At 48.3% G+C, this 19,146-nt stretch overlaps 1 protein-coding gene across 1 annotated transcript; it reads left to right on the plus strand.

Moving 5' to 3' along the window:
- Positions 1 to 1,603: 1,603 nt before the first annotated feature.
- LOC135825123 (interferon regulatory factor 5-like) lies at positions 1,604 to 7,880 on the plus strand (the record flags this gene model as incomplete). Its single annotated transcript, XM_065337860.1, is given in 7 exon segments — positions 1,604 to 1,919; positions 3,156 to 3,321; positions 4,881 to 4,936; positions 5,389 to 5,430; positions 5,827 to 6,096; positions 6,436 to 6,605; positions 6,997 to 7,880. Coding segments are annotated over 6 exon segments (981 nt in total). The 3' UTR covers positions 7,355 to 7,880.
- Positions 7,881 to 19,146: the final 11,266 nt, after the last annotated feature.

The raw sequence follows: 19,146 nt of genomic DNA on the forward strand, positions 1-19,146 counted from the left end.
CTCTCTCCTCCTCCTCTCTCTCTCCTCCTCTCTCTCACTCTCTCTCTCTCTCTCTCTTCTCTCTCTCTCTCTCTCTCTCTCCTCTCTCTCTCTCTCTCTCTCTCTCTCTCTCTCTCTCTCTCTCTCTCTCTGCTGTCTCTGATTGCACTCTACCAGCAATCAACGGTTACGTGTCCACGTTTCCGACTATGGCCACTGCTCTGGCGGAGTTGACACTGGGCACCAGATAACACTCAGGTATGACACTGCAAATCCAGCTAAATTTATTCTGATGCCTCATTTGCTTGTGATGTTCAGTTTTATATCTTCTCAAGGCAAGTGAACCTGCTCAGGGGTAGATTTGTGTCAGCAATGTGTCAATGCCAATGACACACGCCTGGTGAATAAAATCATTGCGGCAAGCAGTATCAAGCTCAGAGTCATGTTGTCCTTGGTCTCAGGCTGTGTGGGCCAGTGGAGGGAATGAAATCGCAGTGCATGCAGCTAGGCTAGGCAAGCTCACCAAAATCCGGGAATGACAATGTGAGACAATCTGTGCTGTCTCCCTGTAATGGTCAGTCACTGTGTTGTGATCAAGTGTATTATGCAGTATTGAGCATTCAGTGTAGCTGGCTGTACCAGAGGCCTGGTTTAGTACTAGTAGCTGAAAAACGTGGTGTTTCATCTACTGTAGTCCGCTGACACACGCATTATCCCAGCATGCAGGTCAATGAGAGTTAGTACTGAAATCCTACTACATTACTGTATTAGTAAATTTTACTTGTTAGTATAAGTAACACTTCAAGGACGGTGAGTCACTCTCCAGGATCTGACACATGGGGCCCATGCGTGTCAGTTGGCAGGAGTGATAGCGATAAATCCTGGCCCGTGCATGCAGCCCTATCTCGCCGCCTCAGTGCGAAGCTAGCAACGACGTACCAGTCACAAACTGACAAAGTCGAGTCAATGTCTCAAGCATGCATAGCCATTTGCCGCGAAAAGACGTGCACCAGTGGCGAAGAGGTGAAAAGGACGCGGTTGTGGTCGCTGTCACTAGTGTACTGGGGCACGTGCTGTAGCAAAGGACACTTGCTCGTGACAGCGAGTACAAGCACTTCATGCATGTTCTGTGCATTTTGCGCGACCTTTAGCCCTCTCATGCGGCGAATGAATGAACAACTTGAGAAGGGAGTTCGAAGGGAAAGGCCAGGACTCTTCAGAACCCATCCTTGCATTATCACCTGTGGGCTGCTGCTAGCTACGGCCGTAGGTCTACTTTGTCGACGGAAATGTACATTCCACACAAAAAGCGCGTAGCGCCGACACTCGCACTCATCAGGCGTCATGCACTGAATCAGGTCTACCGGCAATGTTTCTCCTTTGAGTTTGAGTTTGACACTCACTGCATAGACGTAGCTCGGCGGAGACTAGTAGTACAGTCTATAGACTAGTAGTAGTAGTGTTCGCTGACCAGCTCACAAAAATGACGATGTCGGATGTGATCCGACCAGTCATTGTGTTCCCAGAACGTGCAGCCGTTACCGACAGTCCGCCTATAATAGATTTAGTGCTGTGCTGGCGATCCGAGGTTGGGCTGCTCGCCAAACAAACTGCTGACGTGCTGTGCTGCGACAACTCTCTAGTCTCAAGATCTGCGCTGGGCTCGATCCGTTACGATTCTACCAGCTTCCTACTGAATACTGCCTGGTAATCTCCGCTGAGGAAATAAATACTTTCAGCAGTAATTGTGAAAGGCACCTCTGTTCTTTCGAGTGCCGCGCTTCAAGCCAGAATCACTGAGCGCATTCTGCACGTGCATGCAGGAAGAATAATAATCGAGCACCGACCCCAGAAGCAGTGGGCGAACAAGGAAACAGTGTCCATACAGACTAGCTGATCGACTGTGGCGTTCATTGACAAGCGACCTTAGACCTGCACAGGTGAGATGGCTTAGTGACTCGGAACATTAATTTTGCATGGCGGCTTTGGCCACCCCGATTGCCCCTAAAATGCCATAGTCCCCTATACTTTTCAATTATTTTTTGGGTGTTATCGTGTGTAGTGCATAGTGGTCTCGTTGGGTGTATTTTTTATTTAATTAAAGTCACAATGTGATTTTATTTGGGTTGTTTAAGTCCGGGCAGGTGAGGATCAGGAGTCATGCTGCCACCACCCGGAAATTACAATTGAATTCTATTGGTAACGGTGATTGGAACGACGCGACTGGAGTAGATGTACAAAGAAGGTCGGTGTGTATCTCGGTCACGGCTGGGCCGTAACTGAGCATTCTATCCAAGTGCAGACCAACAAACAGGAGAAGGACACCAATGGTCGCTGATTGGCAATAACAAGGGGAAATACTCAGATCGACCTAGTGTGTAGGACCGTGTTGCCCGTGGAGTCTACGTACTCCGGAGCCGGTAGATCTACTACCGATGCTTCGATGTAGCTTTCGTGCACAGCAAGAATTGTTGGTTGAAGTCGAACACGTTCGATTTCGTTATGCGGCTTACGCCAGTTGTGATGTGAATCCGAAATCCAGTTCTGCTAGTAACATTAGTTCAATTTCCTGTCATCAGGGGGAGAGGCAGGCATTTGTCCTCTGGAACCCGGAAATCTGTGCCTGCCAGATGGCTGGCATGTGTGCAAAGTCGTGCACATAGAGGAAGGATGGCACCTCTGTACCCAAGGGAGAGTCTTGATCATGACAGCTACATGCCACATTACTACTACCTAATGTGCAGTTTGCATCTACCCTACTTGATGGTACATTCAAAGTGCCTGCCTAGCTTTGTCGGTTGGTGTAGCGCATGTGTGCGCGCAGTGTTACTCTATACTGTTGTTGTATACTGGACACAAAATCCCCGACTCAATTATCAGTATTCAAACATGGAATCCATGCCACCTGGGCCGGCAGGCATATAGCCAATACGAGTAATGTGGCCGATTATGTGTGATCAAGCAGTGCAGAGGCTGGTTCTCAAATGCACCCGCCAGTTTAGACTTTAGTGACGGAAAGAGCGCAGCAAGTAATTGGCTGTGTACGCGGATGCGGCATTCTGGATGTGGCCATATCAGCGGCTTCACTGACGATTAGTGGATCAGATCATCAGCAGGGGAGGCTGTGCTTTAGACGGTATAATCATTGTGTTTGGTGGCCTGTTGGTTGTGTGCAGATAAATGATGACAGTCTGCAGCAGATAATCGCAAACTTATCACATCTAAACAGTGGCAATTCGGATACTAGTGATGCGTGGATGGACTCATTCCTCTCACCTGTAAACAACAGTAACGACACCAGCGGTGAAAACATGGCGAACAAGGGAACCAAGGCAGGAGCAGGTTGGTCTATACATATTGGCATCTACCGTTTTTCTGGAAAATTATGTATTTTCTAAGAAGTTTCACACACTCCAGTGTCTGCACCATTTGCACATGACTCTCAACAAACACACTACATCATGGTCTCTTTGCTGCGGAAAATCTTCCCTCCATCACCTTACTGCAGTCAAATTGCCACAAGCGACCTCCCTTCGGCGCAACCAAAAGCGGTCTCTTACAGCGGTTTGTCTCTTATGGCAGATACAATACAAACCCAGCCTAACCGACGCATGTATGTACTTCCATATACTCTAATTGACCACAGAAATGTAAGTCTTTGACATTTTCCGGTATTTTCTGTATAAACCCATGGCGAGAAAGGAACGAAAACGTTTGGTTCGGAAACATTGGTTCTACTAGTCGGATGTGGATTGCGCCGTGGCACATATAATTTTTCATATTTGTAAGGAAAAATTGGAAGCGTATGCAATTTTGAAAGTAGTATGTGCCACGGCGCAATCACGATATTTTATACACTGCCCTAAGTTACATGTGAAAGCCCGCTTCATGATTGATTGACAATGGGCTTCTCACGCATCTGAATGTAACAAGCAGCTTGCCCCTCAGCTTCCATGCAAGCTCACGCGATTCACGCCTCATTGAACCTAGGTTTAGCTGTCTGCAGGAGGTCGATATGCCGGCTCAGTGGGCACAACAGAGAGTCGCCCTGCCGGACAGATCAGTGTGTATAAAAATCACGAAACCATCGGTGCATGAAAAACGGGTCACTGACAGTGGGTGGTCGCCTACTACAGAGGTCGCTAGTGGTCGTGGCTAAGGGCAAATTTAACTGTAGTATTTATGATTGGACTCATACATGTAGCAGCACTAACCAGTGAGTATCAGCATAGGGTAGTTCTTTCGCAGTTTACGGTAAGTTGTCATCCATGCATGCTGGTCCATTTTCATTTCCAAGTAGCACACTGGACAAATGCCCTGTTTATGAATTCCTGGTGTACAGCACCTCAAGATTTGCATGCTAGCACCGGTTAGATGTACAGTAGAACTCCCCTAATTGGGGCACATTGGGACCGACCTAATTGGGGCAGCACATTGGGACCGACCTAATCGGGGCACATTGGGACCGAGCACTGCCCGTAACTAGGCACTGCGCTTAAGAATAAACATTTTTTAGGCTAATCCATAGTTTTTGGGGCCAGTTTCCGTTGAAAAGCCAAATTTTGTGACTCCAGATGGGTCAGAAAGGTGCCCAGGAGGCGGAAGTGCCCGGATTAGGAGCGTCCAGAGCTGGGGAGTTTTACTGTACATAGAGATTTTTGTTTAGCCCATTGCTGACATGCAAGGCAGCAGCCTTAGTTGACATGTATATGCAGTTTTATTTATAGTACAGCCTTACTGCAAGTAGTGGTGAATCATGAGAGTGGGCCGGGCCATCACAGTTGCCTTGGAGTGTTCCGAAACTGGAGCTGCTGCTATTCGCATGATTTGTACCGTATGGCCTTTATGACTAAAGACTTGTCCATGTGTGTTGTGTGCGGCTTATTCTGCCTCGTGTGTAGCCAAACACTCTCAGTCATCCAGTAAAGGAAAATCGTTGCCAAGCAATGCACCAGTGGTAAGTTGGCCATTGCTGACCATACGCGCGCGCACACACACACACACACACACACACGCACACGTACACACACACACACGTACACACACACACGTACACACACACGCGTGCACACACACACACACACACTAGCTGATTGCCAGGGCCTAGTCAGAACACATGCCGTTACAGTAGTGCATTTGGAAAACCATGGCGGCATCACAGACACATCAGTGAACATCCATACGCGCTTCATGCACACGTCTGGTATACCTCGTGTTTGGCAGTGCGTGGAGTACTAGTGCAATCCATGCATCAAAGTGGGATGGTGAATAATATTAGCTCGCTCATCCACAATTCTAACTGTTGTAGCACTGGTTTTGTGTACTGTGTGTGTGTGTGTGTGTGTGTGTGTGTGCGTGTGTGTGTGTGTGCGTGCGTGCGTGCATGTGTATGTACTGCTTCCTATACAGACTGTTGAAAGTGAGAACGACTCTGGTGTGGAAAATGATAAGGTATGTATGGACTCGATCCCTCCAGTGCTGATGCATTTGTGTCAGCAATTGCTCAAGTTGCTGTGCACGTTGCTTCCAATGCCAGGTCATGAGCCATTTTGAAACACATGACTCATCAGCTATTCTCGGAGTGTAACAAATGGGGGTGATTATACAGGTCACTACAGGCCAGGCTGACTGACATGCTTGCTGCTGGTCCACCCTGGCCTAGCTGTGGTCAGCAAGCCCTCTGTCCACCAGCTAGCCCAGGCTAGAGATGCACATATTCACCACTTTGTTTGTTTGTCCACCAGCTAGCCCAGGCTAGAGATGCACATATTCACTTTGTTTGTTTGCGTCGTGTGGCTGTTGATTTTTGAAGTACCGTTGTTTTGATTGTGAAAATATGTTGTGCAGGAAAGCTTACCCGATTGTCACGAAGTGTATGTCAAGGTTTGTTACCGTGGAAGTCCAATGGCTGGCATGAAGGTGGACAACAGGCTAGGCTGCCGCATATTCTTCGGTCCGTGTGTAGCCAGCTCTGGCGTCAGCGAGGAGGAACATGCACGCTTGTTTGGCGGTCGGCATCTCACGCAACTGTCTCTGCCTCCGCCAGGACAAGCGCAGTCCATTCTGCCTTCCATATGGTACCTCCTGGACTCGCTGCAGCGCGGAATCATTTTGGAGGTAACTACTACTTGTCCAGGCCACCACTTTAGACTAGTCTGCTCTACGTACATGTACATTGTAGTACAGTTTGAAAGTACACAGCATTCCGGTATCTCAAAACAGTAACCAGTGAAGAAGAATGAAGGGAACATTATAATTATGGGAGGAATAGGATGCTATTGTCCTACGCCCTTGCTGTGCTTCTACACACGATTGTATAGCGGGAGGTGCAGTGCAGATATGCAAACTTCACTGCTTCTTATTCTAGTATTCTTTACAAGTAGAAGCATGTCTCCATTCTGGTCATTGATTCTGTCTTCTCCTTGTTTACATTCTTGACGTTCTGCTATCATGCAGGTGATCAGTAATGACATCTATGCTACACGTCTGTGTCATGCCAATGTCTACTGGGGAGCACCTGCACATCTGGGTGACACCTGCGCTTTAGAACGGGGCGTGCGAACGCGCATCTTCAACTACCAGCTATTCCTGCAAATATACAAGCACTTCCGAGATGACCCGGACAGGTAAGGACCGGTGCTTTCCCACCTTGTCCCTGTGTGCCATACCAGAGACGTTTGTTCACCTAGGCTAGCAGTTAATCTGACAGCTGCAGTGCAGTAAGACCGAGCTGATGGAAACGACCGTCATATTACTCACAAACTAGTGTGCAGAATTGAGAAAGTACACGTGTGTCATGGTGCTGTGACTTTGCATGCCATCATTGAACAGGAAGTTGCTGAGATCAGCTCCTTTCCTGTTTGCGAATATCAGTGTCTGGTGATCACTACAGCCCAGGTCAAACTTGCAAATAGAATATTTGCAGTACTCGTGCTTTTGTAGGAAAAGGGGAGAAGAAAGTTATTTCTTTCATGCTTCAATCTTCCTTTGGGTTTGCTTTGGTTTGCTCATTTCCAGGACGGCCCTAGCGTCCCAACCTCCAGCACCGAGTGTTCTACTGGGAGTTGGTCAACCGTGGGGTCCAGAGAGGCAGCTGGACAATAACTTGGTGATGATCAGTGTAACCCATTGCCTGGCGGAGCACTTGATGGAACTACTGCACCGCCACCGCTGGGAGACACAACGTCCGTTTGACACCGACTATCTGATGATCGATCTCATGAACGACGATGACAAGCTGGCAATGGCCAAGACCCGCTTAACCTTGGATCGCCTAGGGTTGGAGAAAGACGAGCACCGAGCTGATGCAGCCAGTACAGATGCCGCTGGAAAACTGACCCCATTAAACTTGAGCTCACTGCCAGTGGGTATGTAGGTCAACGGCATGGTGTCGTGGCTGTGATATGCCATGGCTGTGATATGCCAGGGATATCCAGGACTTTCAAAGCTGTTCTCTTTACTGTTACACATGGTATCCAGCTGATCACATAGTCCAAGTTCATTTGAAACTCCAAGTTCCTTTGAAACGCTTTGACGCTTGATACTGCATTCTGAAAGATATGATTTTTTTGTTGCCCATTTCATCTGAGAAGTTCTACCACGTGTGCCTGAGACACTTATGCTGGAAGTGAAATGCTTATCTATGCTGCTACCCGTTGAAGAAAGACTGTGCTGATATGCTTGAGAGTTTTGTACAAAGTTGTATTCATAGCCTATGGTGAAAGTCTGTTCAGCTACTTCGCCTGCCTTGTTGATGCCTTGCTGATGCCTTGCTGATGCCTTGCTGATGCCTTGCTGATGCCTTGCTGATGCCTTGCTGATGCCTTGCTGATGCCTTGCACATCTCTAGTTCTGCGTACTATACAAGATCCAAAAACAGAAATTCCAGCTCACAGTCATCAGCAGGACCGGCGGAAACAGTTTGTGATTGGTCTGGTCACACCCTAACCTTTCGTAATCACGGTTACTTTGTGTATGATATGGAGGGCACCGATATACACATGACGTCACCGGTATACACATGACCTCGTCAGCAGTAACGTTAAACACACGTTGGTGGCCAAAAGGTTGGTGGGGCCATGGCCTGACCAACCGGACCGGTTCCGCCGGGCCTGATCAGTGGTCATGCACTTGAAGCATGAAGGCTGAAGTGTTGGTTTTGTGAACCGCTGTGAATGCCCAACTCTAGTTCGCTCCTGGCTTTGCTGATGTATAATACTGTACGAAGTGCCCCCCCCCCCCCCCCACACACACATATAATTATGATATCTTCACATGTCCCTGCTCAATAATAGCCCTGCTTCACACTCAGATCAGGCGTGGAGTCGTAGTCTTGCTTCACAGCCCACACCTAGTACCTCTGGTTGACAGCTCCACTTCACATACACAACAGCCCTGTTTCACACATTACCAGTGCTGCCAAACCGTCCGATTTTTGGAGGCTCTTCCGAAAACCGGTCCGAAAAAGGAAACGGTCCGAAAAGCAGCCAAAAATGTCAGGGTCCTGACTCAGTGATCAGTACCTAGTGTTAAGTCCCGGTTTTGCTCAGTCGGTAGAGCAAGCGGTTACAGTAATGGAGAATGGTTCTCATTCGGAATTACACACTTATTCAGAGAGAGAGTTCTCAGGTAATAATCAGAATCTAGCAGGCAACTAATATACAGGGAACTGATCTGCGGAGAACTGGTCTGTAGGAAACTAGAAAGGCAGCAGCTTTCATAGGATGAGAACCTGTTAGCGTAAGTAAGCTAGCCTATGCATGGTCGGGGGATACGTAAAGCAGAGAGAAGTAAGCTAGCCTATGCATGGTCAGGGGATACGTAAAGCAGAGAGAAGTAAGCTAGCCTATGCATGGTCAGGGGATACGTAAAGCAGAGAGAAGTAAGCTAGCCTATGCATGGTCAGGGGATACGTAAAGCAGAGAGAAGTAAGCTAGCCTATGCATGGTCAGGGGATACGTAAAGCAGAGAGAAGTAAGCTAGCCTATGCATGGTCAGGGGATACGTAAAGCAGAGAGAAGTAAGCTAGCCTATGCATGTGTAATAGGTCGCCGAGTGGTATCAGGAGGCACATACAAGAAGACTGACTAATATTATGTTATTCGGCTCAATCTGCCTGAAGTTATGTATACAACTGCTCCGGCTCAATCTGCCTGGAGGGACTCTGAAAGGAATACAACTGTTCTGCTCTGTTCTGTTATGTTATGTTCTAAAGAAATGAGTAAAGCATGGCAGCTTTTATAGGGCGAAAAGGAAGGAGATCATCATAGCGTCTGCATGAGCCATGAGTCATGAAAAAGGGCAGAAGTCTGTTGTGTTAGTCCAAACAGAACTTGGGAAGGCATAGCAACAGCATCTAAATGTATAAGGATGAAAGAAGCAAACGGAACTTTGGAGGAGAACAGAGGCCAGGGAGGGCATTGGCAAATGGATGCAAACCGGATCTAGAAAGGGTCATGACTGTCCGCATGACCTCAGTCAGGGTCAGGGAGGTACAGTACAACATGTGGGTGTTAGTTCTACATGTACATACAGGTGCGATGATCTAAACTAGCAAAGATATGTAGTATGCAATCCAGCAAGCGCAAGAGAAGCACAAGTGGTGAGAAGTGATATAATTAGCTTTGCAGGCTTGTCAGCAAAGGAGTGACAAGAGTCATGCAGTGCGTGTACGTGTAAATGTGACATGATTAGAGGTCAGTAGAATAATGTAGATTGTAGTAGTCAGCTACATAACAGTTCAGTACTAGCAAGGCAGGGATACTACACCCTCCCTTCCTACAGATAATCACGCCCTCGTGATTTTTCAAAAGTATTAAGTTTTTATTAAAGCAGGAGTACGAATGATCATTATGGTGAGACAGCATGGCTTGGTAGACGGATAATAAAGTAGGGACCCTGTGTGTATAATGTGTGTAAACCTGTCTCTCTGTGGAGCGGGAAAAATTTCGGACGGTAAAAAAAAGGATGTGTAAAATCGCGTCACTGTGGACGGTAACAGTTCTTCATTCGCGTCTCTCTGGGACGGTACAACGGGAAAAGTAGACTCGCGCATCATGTGGCGGTATATCATGTTACATGGACTGGTTATTTGAGTGCGTGCTTGCAGGGTATACAGTATTTTGGGTCTGAAACTGATTGCTTGGTCGTTACGGGGTGGACATGATCGGGATGGGTGATGAAAAGGCTATACTAGGAAACTTTGTGATCAAAAACTTGAGAAAGCGGTTGTACGGAAGCTGCAGTGTGGCGAAATGTTGGGTGATCTAGAACTGTGTACTGCATGGATCTGGACGTACATGAAGGTATATGGAGAGTTGTGAGTCCTAGGTTGTTGATCGAATGGTGGGACGGTGACTGGGAGTGGGATTGTCTGTGGGATGGAGTGGCTGAAGGAACGTGGAGGGCCTTGTGTATCGCGTGTAGTGTAGCAAACAAACTAAAGGTGAGAGATGTTAGCAGGGGAACAACTTTGGCAGCAGAACGAGTTAGTGATAGGGATATGGCAGCAATGATCATGATCACAGAATGGAAACAATCACGGGATGGCGGAGCTTGCATAATACGCGGCGTAGCTTGCACGATAGGGGTGGCATGTGTACTAGTTAGTAAGTAACAGTTGCATTTGACCGGGTTGATGATTGAGTAGGGATAGAGGAAGAATGGTGACATACCTGGGTTGAAGGGAAGATGTGCCGTGTATCGCGACGACGATAGCAATACGCTATGGCATGGCCAATCTGCTTGCAAAATCGGCAATATGGGCGAAGACGAAAGGGCCGACGTCGCTTGGGTCGTACATATACCGGTAGTACTACAGGGACATGCCGGAGGGCATGAGAGCTCGCTGGAGAAGTATGGTGATCCACTTTGCCGGAACGCGGGCGTCGCAGCGTCGATCTGCTGTTCGGATGGACTGGCGAACCGAGATTCTGCATCGTTGTCAGATCGTCATGGGTTCAGAACCGCGGTGGGTGCCAATTAACGGTGCTTTCCGCTCATCGTTCGAGGCTGCCATCAATGTAATAGGTACTTATAACGAAACTGACGACAACGATTGACTAAGGATGGTAACAACATAACAAGACTGAAGTAATTTATAATTAATTAGTTGCGTAAACAGATCTACAGGGACGAATTCACGCACCGCTGCCACCAGTGTAATAGGTAGGTTCGAATCTTACAAAGGAACGTCGTTAACTTTAACCACCGCTGCCACCAGTGTAATACAGATACTAGGTGGGTTCGAATCTAGCAATTATAAAATTGAACCACCGCTGCCACCAGTGTAATAGGTCGCCGAGTGGTATCAGGAGGCACATACAAGAAGACTGACTAATATTATGTTATTCGGCTCAATCTGCCTGAAGTTATGTATACAACTGCTCCGGCTCAATCTGCCTGGAGGGACTCTGAAAGGAATACAACTGTTCTGCTCTGTTCTGTTATGTTATGTTCTAAAGAAATGAGTAAAGCATGGCAGCTTTTATAGGGCGAAAAGGAAGGAGATCATCATAGCGTCTGCATGAGCCATGAGTCATGAAAAAGGGCAGAAGTCTGTTGTGTTAGTCCAAACAGAACTTGGGAAGGCATAGCAACAGCATCTAAATGTATAAGGATGAAAGAAGCAAACGGAACTTTGGAGGAGAACAGAGGCCAGGGAGGGCATTGGCAAATGGATGCAAACCGGATCTAGAAAGGGTCATGACTGTCCGCATGACCTCAGTCAGGGTCAGGGAGGTACAGTACAACATGTGGGTGTTAGTTCTACATGTACATACAGGTGCGATGATCTAAACTAGCAAAGATATGTAGTATGCAATCCAGCAAGCGCAAGAGAAGCACAAGTGGTGAGAAGTGATATAATTAGCTTTGCAGGCTTGTCAGCAAAGGAGTGACAAGAGTCATGCAGTGCGTGTACGTGTAAATGTGACATGATTAGAGGTCAGTAGAATAATGTAGATTGTAGTAGTCAGCTACATAACAGTTCAGTACTAGCAAGGCAGGGATACTACACATGGTCGGGGGATACGTAAAGCAGAGAGAAGTAAGCTAGCCTATGCATGGTCGGGGGATACGTAAAGCAGAGAGAAGTAAGCTAGCCTATGCATGGTCAGGGGATACGTAAAGCAGAGAGAAGTAAGCTAGCCTATGCATGGTCAGGGGATACGTAAAGCAGAGAGAAGTAAGCTAGCCTATGTATGGTCAGGGGATACGTAAAGCAGAGAGAAGTAAGCTAGCCTATGCATGGTCAGGGGATACGTAAAGCAGAGAGAAGTAAGCTAGCCTATGGTCAGGGGATACGTAGAGCAGAGAGAAGTAAGAAGAAAGGCCAAACTACAAGGTACATGATTGTGTGCGCAGAAGAATGGGAAAGGTCGGGACATGGCACCTGTGCAAGAGGAATACGTTGTAGAGGAAGAACTGAATAGAAGGGTGTACAATACATCGTATACATGTAGGTGTGCAATACCAGGAGGACAACTGTTGAAAGGGGAATTAGGATGTATGTACAGCTGTTAGTAATAGTATGTGTAGATAACTAAAAGGGGTTGAAAGTGAAATGCATCAAAAGGTCTCCAGTGTGCTATCTAAGGTCAACCTCGAAAGTGTGTGGGAACAATACCTGAATACAGCGCATAGTATATTATTAGTAGTGCATGTAAAAGAGGATAGAAGGTGAGGCTGGTGTAACAAGTCAAGTACATGTGCATGTCATAATGTATGTATTCCTATCTAACACTAGTAGTACTAGTAGTAATACTAATAATACCACAGCATACGTAATAATAATTATACCGGTAATTATGTGGGTATAATTATACGTTCCGCTTCTGTCCTATCTCCTAGTCCTATGATCAAATTCCATTATCAAGATTATTATTAATACGGTGCACTGATGACCTGTGACGCCAGATCATGGATTGTCGGCCAGATTTCTCCATGTAGGCTTGTCCAGAGCGATGGCCCTCACATTCCCCAGCTGATTGCTGCGCTTCAAGTCGATGTTCCTTCTCTGTAAGCCGCTTGTGATGCGCGTCGCAATGGATGTCCTTGGACGTCCACGCCCAGCCTTGGCATCTCCTGCAAAATATCCCGTCAGTGCGATCCATGGCGGCGCATCCCTGTCCATACGGAGAATATGGCCGGTTAGCTGCCATCTTCTCCTGTCCACGATGTCAGATAGTGGTTCCGTGTTGCACCTCTCATACAGCTCAGTATTTGATATCCTGGCTGGGTAGACTATGCCAGTGAGCCGTCGGAGCTGCTTCCGGTGGAAAACGTTAAGCGATTCTGCTTGTGCCGCCGTGAGCCCCCATGCGCCGCAGTTATACAAAAGAACGGGCAGAACCAGGGCATTATACAGTCGGATGCGCCTCTGCTCACTGACCTTCCCACGCCTCAGCCAGAGGCTATACATCCTGCCGTATGCACTCGAAAGTCGAAGCGAGGTCTTTCCTCCGCTCCAAGTCCTCACTGTCGCCAATGAGGGACCCTAGCTGCCTGCTGGACCGCCAGGAGTCTGAAGTTGATGTCAGATGCAAGAATTCGGTCTTGGTCTCGTTTACTGTAAGGGACCAATCCCCGAGTTCTGCGCTAATGATGGGGAGGCTTTGCTTCAGCCACTCCTCACTGGTTGAGTACAACGCCACATCATCGGCGTAACCTGTTTCTCCGGGTATGTGGCTGTCGGCCAAAGGGGCGTTCGGGAAGGTTTGCTCTCACTTGGCGCAGTGCAGCCTCCAGGTAACAAATAAAAAGAACAGGGCTCAGGCCATCTCCCTGGGGGGTGCCGATGGTGCTGAGAAACGGATTGGCAGTTGCCTTTCCTACTTTCACTGATTTTGTGTGTGGAACAGTAGGTGCTGGATCATGCGCACTTCATCGGGGCCGGTCACTAATGCCATGACGTCTAACAGTTTGGTGCGATCGATCGTGTCGAATGCACGGGACATGTCAATCCCCAGCATGTGGCATTCCCAGTTGTATCGAGTCGCCTTGGCCGCAATCCAGCGCTGTGTCCATACCACATCTCATCTGTTGTACTTCGGCCTTGTCTGAAGCCAGATTGAGTTGGACCAACATAACGAGCAACGTCCTTTGCGATTTGGCAGAGCACTACAAGGGAGAAAACTTTTCGGATGGTGTTCAGGAGGACAATGGGACGTAGTAGTACTAGTAGTGCCTATGCAGAAGTCCTGTGTTGTCACTTATCACAAGTAAGTTACCATGGTTACCAGCACAACTGAAGGCACAAATCACTGTACATGTGCTTCTAAAAAGGCTAGCTTGGCTTTGAAGTGCAAAGTAACATACATGTAATTATAAACATGCCTGGATGGCATGATGTACACTGTGTACACTGTGTGACCACACTCATGCATTACAAAATTCATGACAACTTCGGAGTGCCATATCGGTCACCATGGGCACGAAGCGAATTTTCATGGAATTTAGGGCGATATTTTGAATTCTGTGGAAAAACATTTGCTGAGAAGAACGATTTTGGGCGAAAATTATTTGGCAGCACTGCATAATAGTACCATGCTCTGCCACAAAGCCTTCAACTTACTTCAGGGCTTCATGAATCATGGTCCTGCTTCACAGCCTTTTCTTCACGCCAATGTTTCATGGCCCTCCTCCACAGCCCTGCTTCACAGCCCTGTTCACCGTCGTGCTTCACAGCCATGCTATCGCCCTGCTTCATAGCCCGTGGTTCACAGCTTCACCCATCTCTGCCCCATAGCCCTCCTTCACACCCCTGGTCTACAGCCCAGCTTTACACTCGGCTCTGTTTCAAAGCACTGCTTCACAGCCCTGCTTCACAAGACACAACCCTGCTTCGCCGCGGAAGCACTGCTTTACAGCCCCTGCTTCACAGACAGTACTGCATAGCACTCCAGGCCACCACACCAGTATTCCACAGCCCCGCTTCACCATGTTCACACGAATCACCAGATCACAGTCCTGGTTTACACTCCAGGTGAACAGCCCTGCTTTCAAGCCCTGCTTCTCAACCCTCCTTCACAGCCCTGCTTCACAGCCCTTCCGCACAGACCTGTTTCAAACCCTGCTTGCCAGCCCTGCTTTAGATTTCTTGACCCTTCTGCTGGGTAGCCCTGCTTCAGAGCTTCGCTTCGCAGGCTGCAAAGCGAAGCTAATCGCAGCTCAGCTCCTGAGTCCTATTGTACTACTCCCTGGTCCTAATCCATCCTTGACAACCCTGCTTCCAGCTCTGCTCCATAGCCCTGCGCCATAGTCCTCCTTCATGGTACACACATGTACTTCTTTCCAGCCCTGCTACACAGCACTGTAACACTTCCCTAATTCACACAGTGACAACCCTGCTTCTTGCCTTGTTTCACAGCCCTGCACGGCCCTGCTTCACAGCCCTTCTTCACAGCCCTGCTTCACAGCCCTTCCTCACAGCCCTGCTTCACATCCCTGCCTCACAGCCCTGCTTCACAGCCCTGCCTCACAGCCCAGCTTCTCAGCCCTGCTTCTCAGCCCTGCTTCTCAGCCCTTCTTCACAGCCCTGCTTCACAGCCCTTCTTCACAGCCTTGCCTCATAGCCCTGCTTCACAGAGCTGATTGTTCATGCACCTGCTTACAATTTTAATTTATAGGGCTATGAACTTATATGTATGAAGTAGGGCGATAAAGCATGGCTGCAAAGCAGCGCGGGCTACCGCTCTGAGCAGGGCTGTGAAGCATGGCTATGAGTATGAAGAAGGGCTGTGTGGCTAAGGTGTAAAGTATAGGGGTGTGACCTGGGCATGAAGAGGAGCTGCTTTCAATTTCCCAGCCCTGCTTCACATCCTTGTTTCAAAGCCCTGTTCTGCATACCTGGTTCATTGACCCGATCAGTCACCTGGTCACAGCCCTGCTTGTTTCATAGCACCGATTCACAGCTCCGCATCACCACCGTCCATGATCACTGCCCTGCTTCAGAATCACAGTCTTCCTTCGTTCAAGTTGCCCTTCTTGCTTCATAGCCCTGCTTCCCAACCCTGCTTTACAGCTCTGCTTTACAGCTCTGCTTTACAGCTCTGCTTTACAGCCCTGCTTCCCAGCCCTGCTTCACATCCCTGTTTCAAAGCCCTGTTCTGACCTGCTTCATTGACCCGATTCACAGCCCTGCTTTGTAAAAATTGTACTTGAAGTAGCCACAGCTTGCTTCATAGCAGGGAGCTGGAGTAGTACAATATGCAATATCAGGGAGAAGTAGGTTTGATGATATGTGCAATTCATTTTGCCCGTACAAGAGGCTTTATTACGAGTAGTAGGTATTGTACTACTCCCTGCTTCATAACACCGATTCGCAGCTCCGCATCACTGCCCTGCTTCACACTCTTGCTTCATAGCCCTGCTTCATAGCTCTGCTTCACAGGCCTCCTTCATAGCCCTGCTTCCCAACCCTGCTTCACAGCCCTGCTTCAATGCCTTGAACATGTCACCGCACTTACACTATTCCAGTAAATTCGCACTCACGCACACTTGCACATGCATGTACATGTACATTGTCACACTGCACTTGCTGAATTATTTCCTATCATTTCTCACCTGTATAGTTTTTATTACCTGTGCAACATTTTCCTAAGTTTGTTCTATTTTTCTTACTATTTGTATCCTCGTTGTTTCACTCCGAGTGTATAAAATTAATCCTATTGTAGTTTCATCATTCTCTTTAGCCACGAATTCCATTGATAATTGTGACAAGAAAACGTTCTTGAATACCTTATTCGTCCCTATGGTTGTGATATGAGTGCGCATTTAGTTATATTCATTGCATAAAAAATAAAAATAAAACAGCCAACTGGTCCGGGACCTATTCGATCTCGGCCTGGGCAATGCCTCCCTTCGCTGGTTCTGCAGCTACATGTACCGAAGCGATCGAACCCAGCAAGTGTGAATTGGCCCCACCTACATACACTACAGTGTTGCTGCTAAGTCACGTAGTGAGTGCTCATCTGGTGTACCGGTACCTCAGCTCAGGGCTCGTTCCTAGACCTAGGACCGATCCTGTTTAGCACGTACACCCGTGATGTCCTTGCCATGCGGCCCATACTGGCCATAGCCCATCCTGCGCCATCTCTGCGTGACCCTTGAATGCCACTGTGAAGTGGGACCCCATGTTGACGCGATTGCGAAGAAAGAAATTTAAGTTGTGCAGAAGATTGGAGCACTGTGGCGGTCCCGCAGATGTCTCTGCCTCAGTAGTCGCATCCAGTATGTGAGGTCAGTCATCATGCCTGACCTCCTATACGGGTCTAACGCCTTCTCTTCCTCCCTCAAGGTTTCGCAGCTTGATCGCCTTCAGTTCAGGTCCTGCAGAACCGAGCGGCGAGAGCGGTGTAACTATACGGTTTGCCCCCTCACACCTCTGCCCAGCCTCTGCTCGAACGGATGTGCCTGGACAGAGTTCGCGAGTGTTATGCCCGGAAGCGGCTCGTCCTGGTGTGGCGCTGTGTCAATGGGAAATCCAGCAGTGTCCTCCAGGACCTATTCTCACCATCAGCTGGTAGCACCACCGGGCACCAGGTTTCCAGGGGCCTCACTGTCCCCTCGCACAATCAGAAGCCGGCAGATCTCGCCTGGCCTTTCAGGCAGCCTTGGCCTTGAACGCACTCCCGGGGAGTGTAAGGGAGATCAAGGCTGCCGAGGAATTTAAGCTTGTCTCCATCCCCTACACCTTGCAATGAATGCTCTGTCTGACTTTGCCCGTCCACACACTACGTCATTTATTCTTCTCTGCGTGCTTGTGCACCTATGTCTATGAACTCTTTGTGTTCCCTCTGTTGACGCAGCAAAATCGCTCTGTTGACGCTGTAAAATCGCTCTGCTGTCGCTGCAAAATCGCTTATCAGACTAAATTACATAGCAATTTGGTCTTCGCTGCTACCCCCAACCACACGTTGATGCGCCCACCACGCTCCGATGCCCCTAACCTCACTGCTTCCCTCTCTGTGTCTCGCTATCTCTCTCCCCCTTTCTCTCTCTCTCTCTCTCTCTTCTCTCTCTCTCTCTCTCTCTCTCTCTCTCTCTCTCTCTCTCTCTCTCTCTCTCTCTCTCTCTCTCTCTCTCTCTCTCTCTCTCTCTCTCTCTCTCTCTCTCTCTCTCTCTCTCTCTCTCTCTCTCTCTCTCTCTCTCTCTCTCTCTCTCTCTCTCTCTCTCTCTCTCTCTCTCTCTCTCTCTCTCTCTCTCTCTCTCTCTCTCTCTCTCTCTCTCTCTCTCTCTCTCTCTCTCTCTCTCTCTCTCTCTCTCTCTCTCTCTCTCTCTCTCTCTCTCTCCCTCCCTCCCTCCCTCCCTCCCTCCCTCCCTCCCTCCCTCCCTCCCTCCCTCCCTTCATCCCTCCCGCTCTCTCCCCTTTGAAATTCGCTTCCATAGAATTGGGCACCATTGCCCTTTTGGCCTTGCGAAGTAAAATAAAAATCAACAACAACAACAACAACAACAAGAGAATAAAGATTTGAAACACTAACAACAACAACAACAACAACAACAACAACAACAACAACAACAACAACAACAACAACAACAACAACAACCACAACCACAACAACAACAACAACAACAACAACAACAACAACAACAACAACAACAACAACAACAACAACAACAACAACAACAACAACAACAACAGCAACAGCAACAGCAACAGCAACAGCAACAGCAACAGCAACAGCAACAGCAACAGCAACAACAACAACAACAACAACAACAACAACAACAACAGCAACAACAACAACAACACCCCCCCCCCCCCCAACTGCATAACCCACAGCCCCACCCACAGCATCTCACCTTCTCATAATTATTTATCTCTTATTGGCGATGGCCGGCCGATGGTGCCATCGTGAGAATAAAGAATTCAACAACGACAACAACAGCCCTGCTTCACAGCCCTGCTTCACAGCCCTGCTTCAATGCCTTGCTTCCAAGCCCTGCTTCACACTCACAGCCCTGCTTCACAGCCCTGCTTCATAGCCTGCTTCACAGCCCTGCTTCATAGCCATGCTACACAATCATGTACACACCTAGCTCACTAGTCACTATCCACCGCGCTAGCTCTACAAATGTAGCTGTAGCCCAGGGAGTCGTAAAATACCGGTATTTTACGACTCCCTGCTGTAGCCCTTCGAGCTTCTGCATCACCATGATCAGTCT

This window comes from Sycon ciliatum, chromosome 1 (assembly GCF_964019385.1).
Source record: "Sycon ciliatum chromosome 1, ocSycCili1.1, whole genome shotgun sequence".
In the NCBI taxonomy this organism is placed as follows: domain Eukaryota; kingdom Metazoa; phylum Porifera; class Calcarea; order Leucosolenida; family Sycettidae; genus Sycon; species Sycon ciliatum.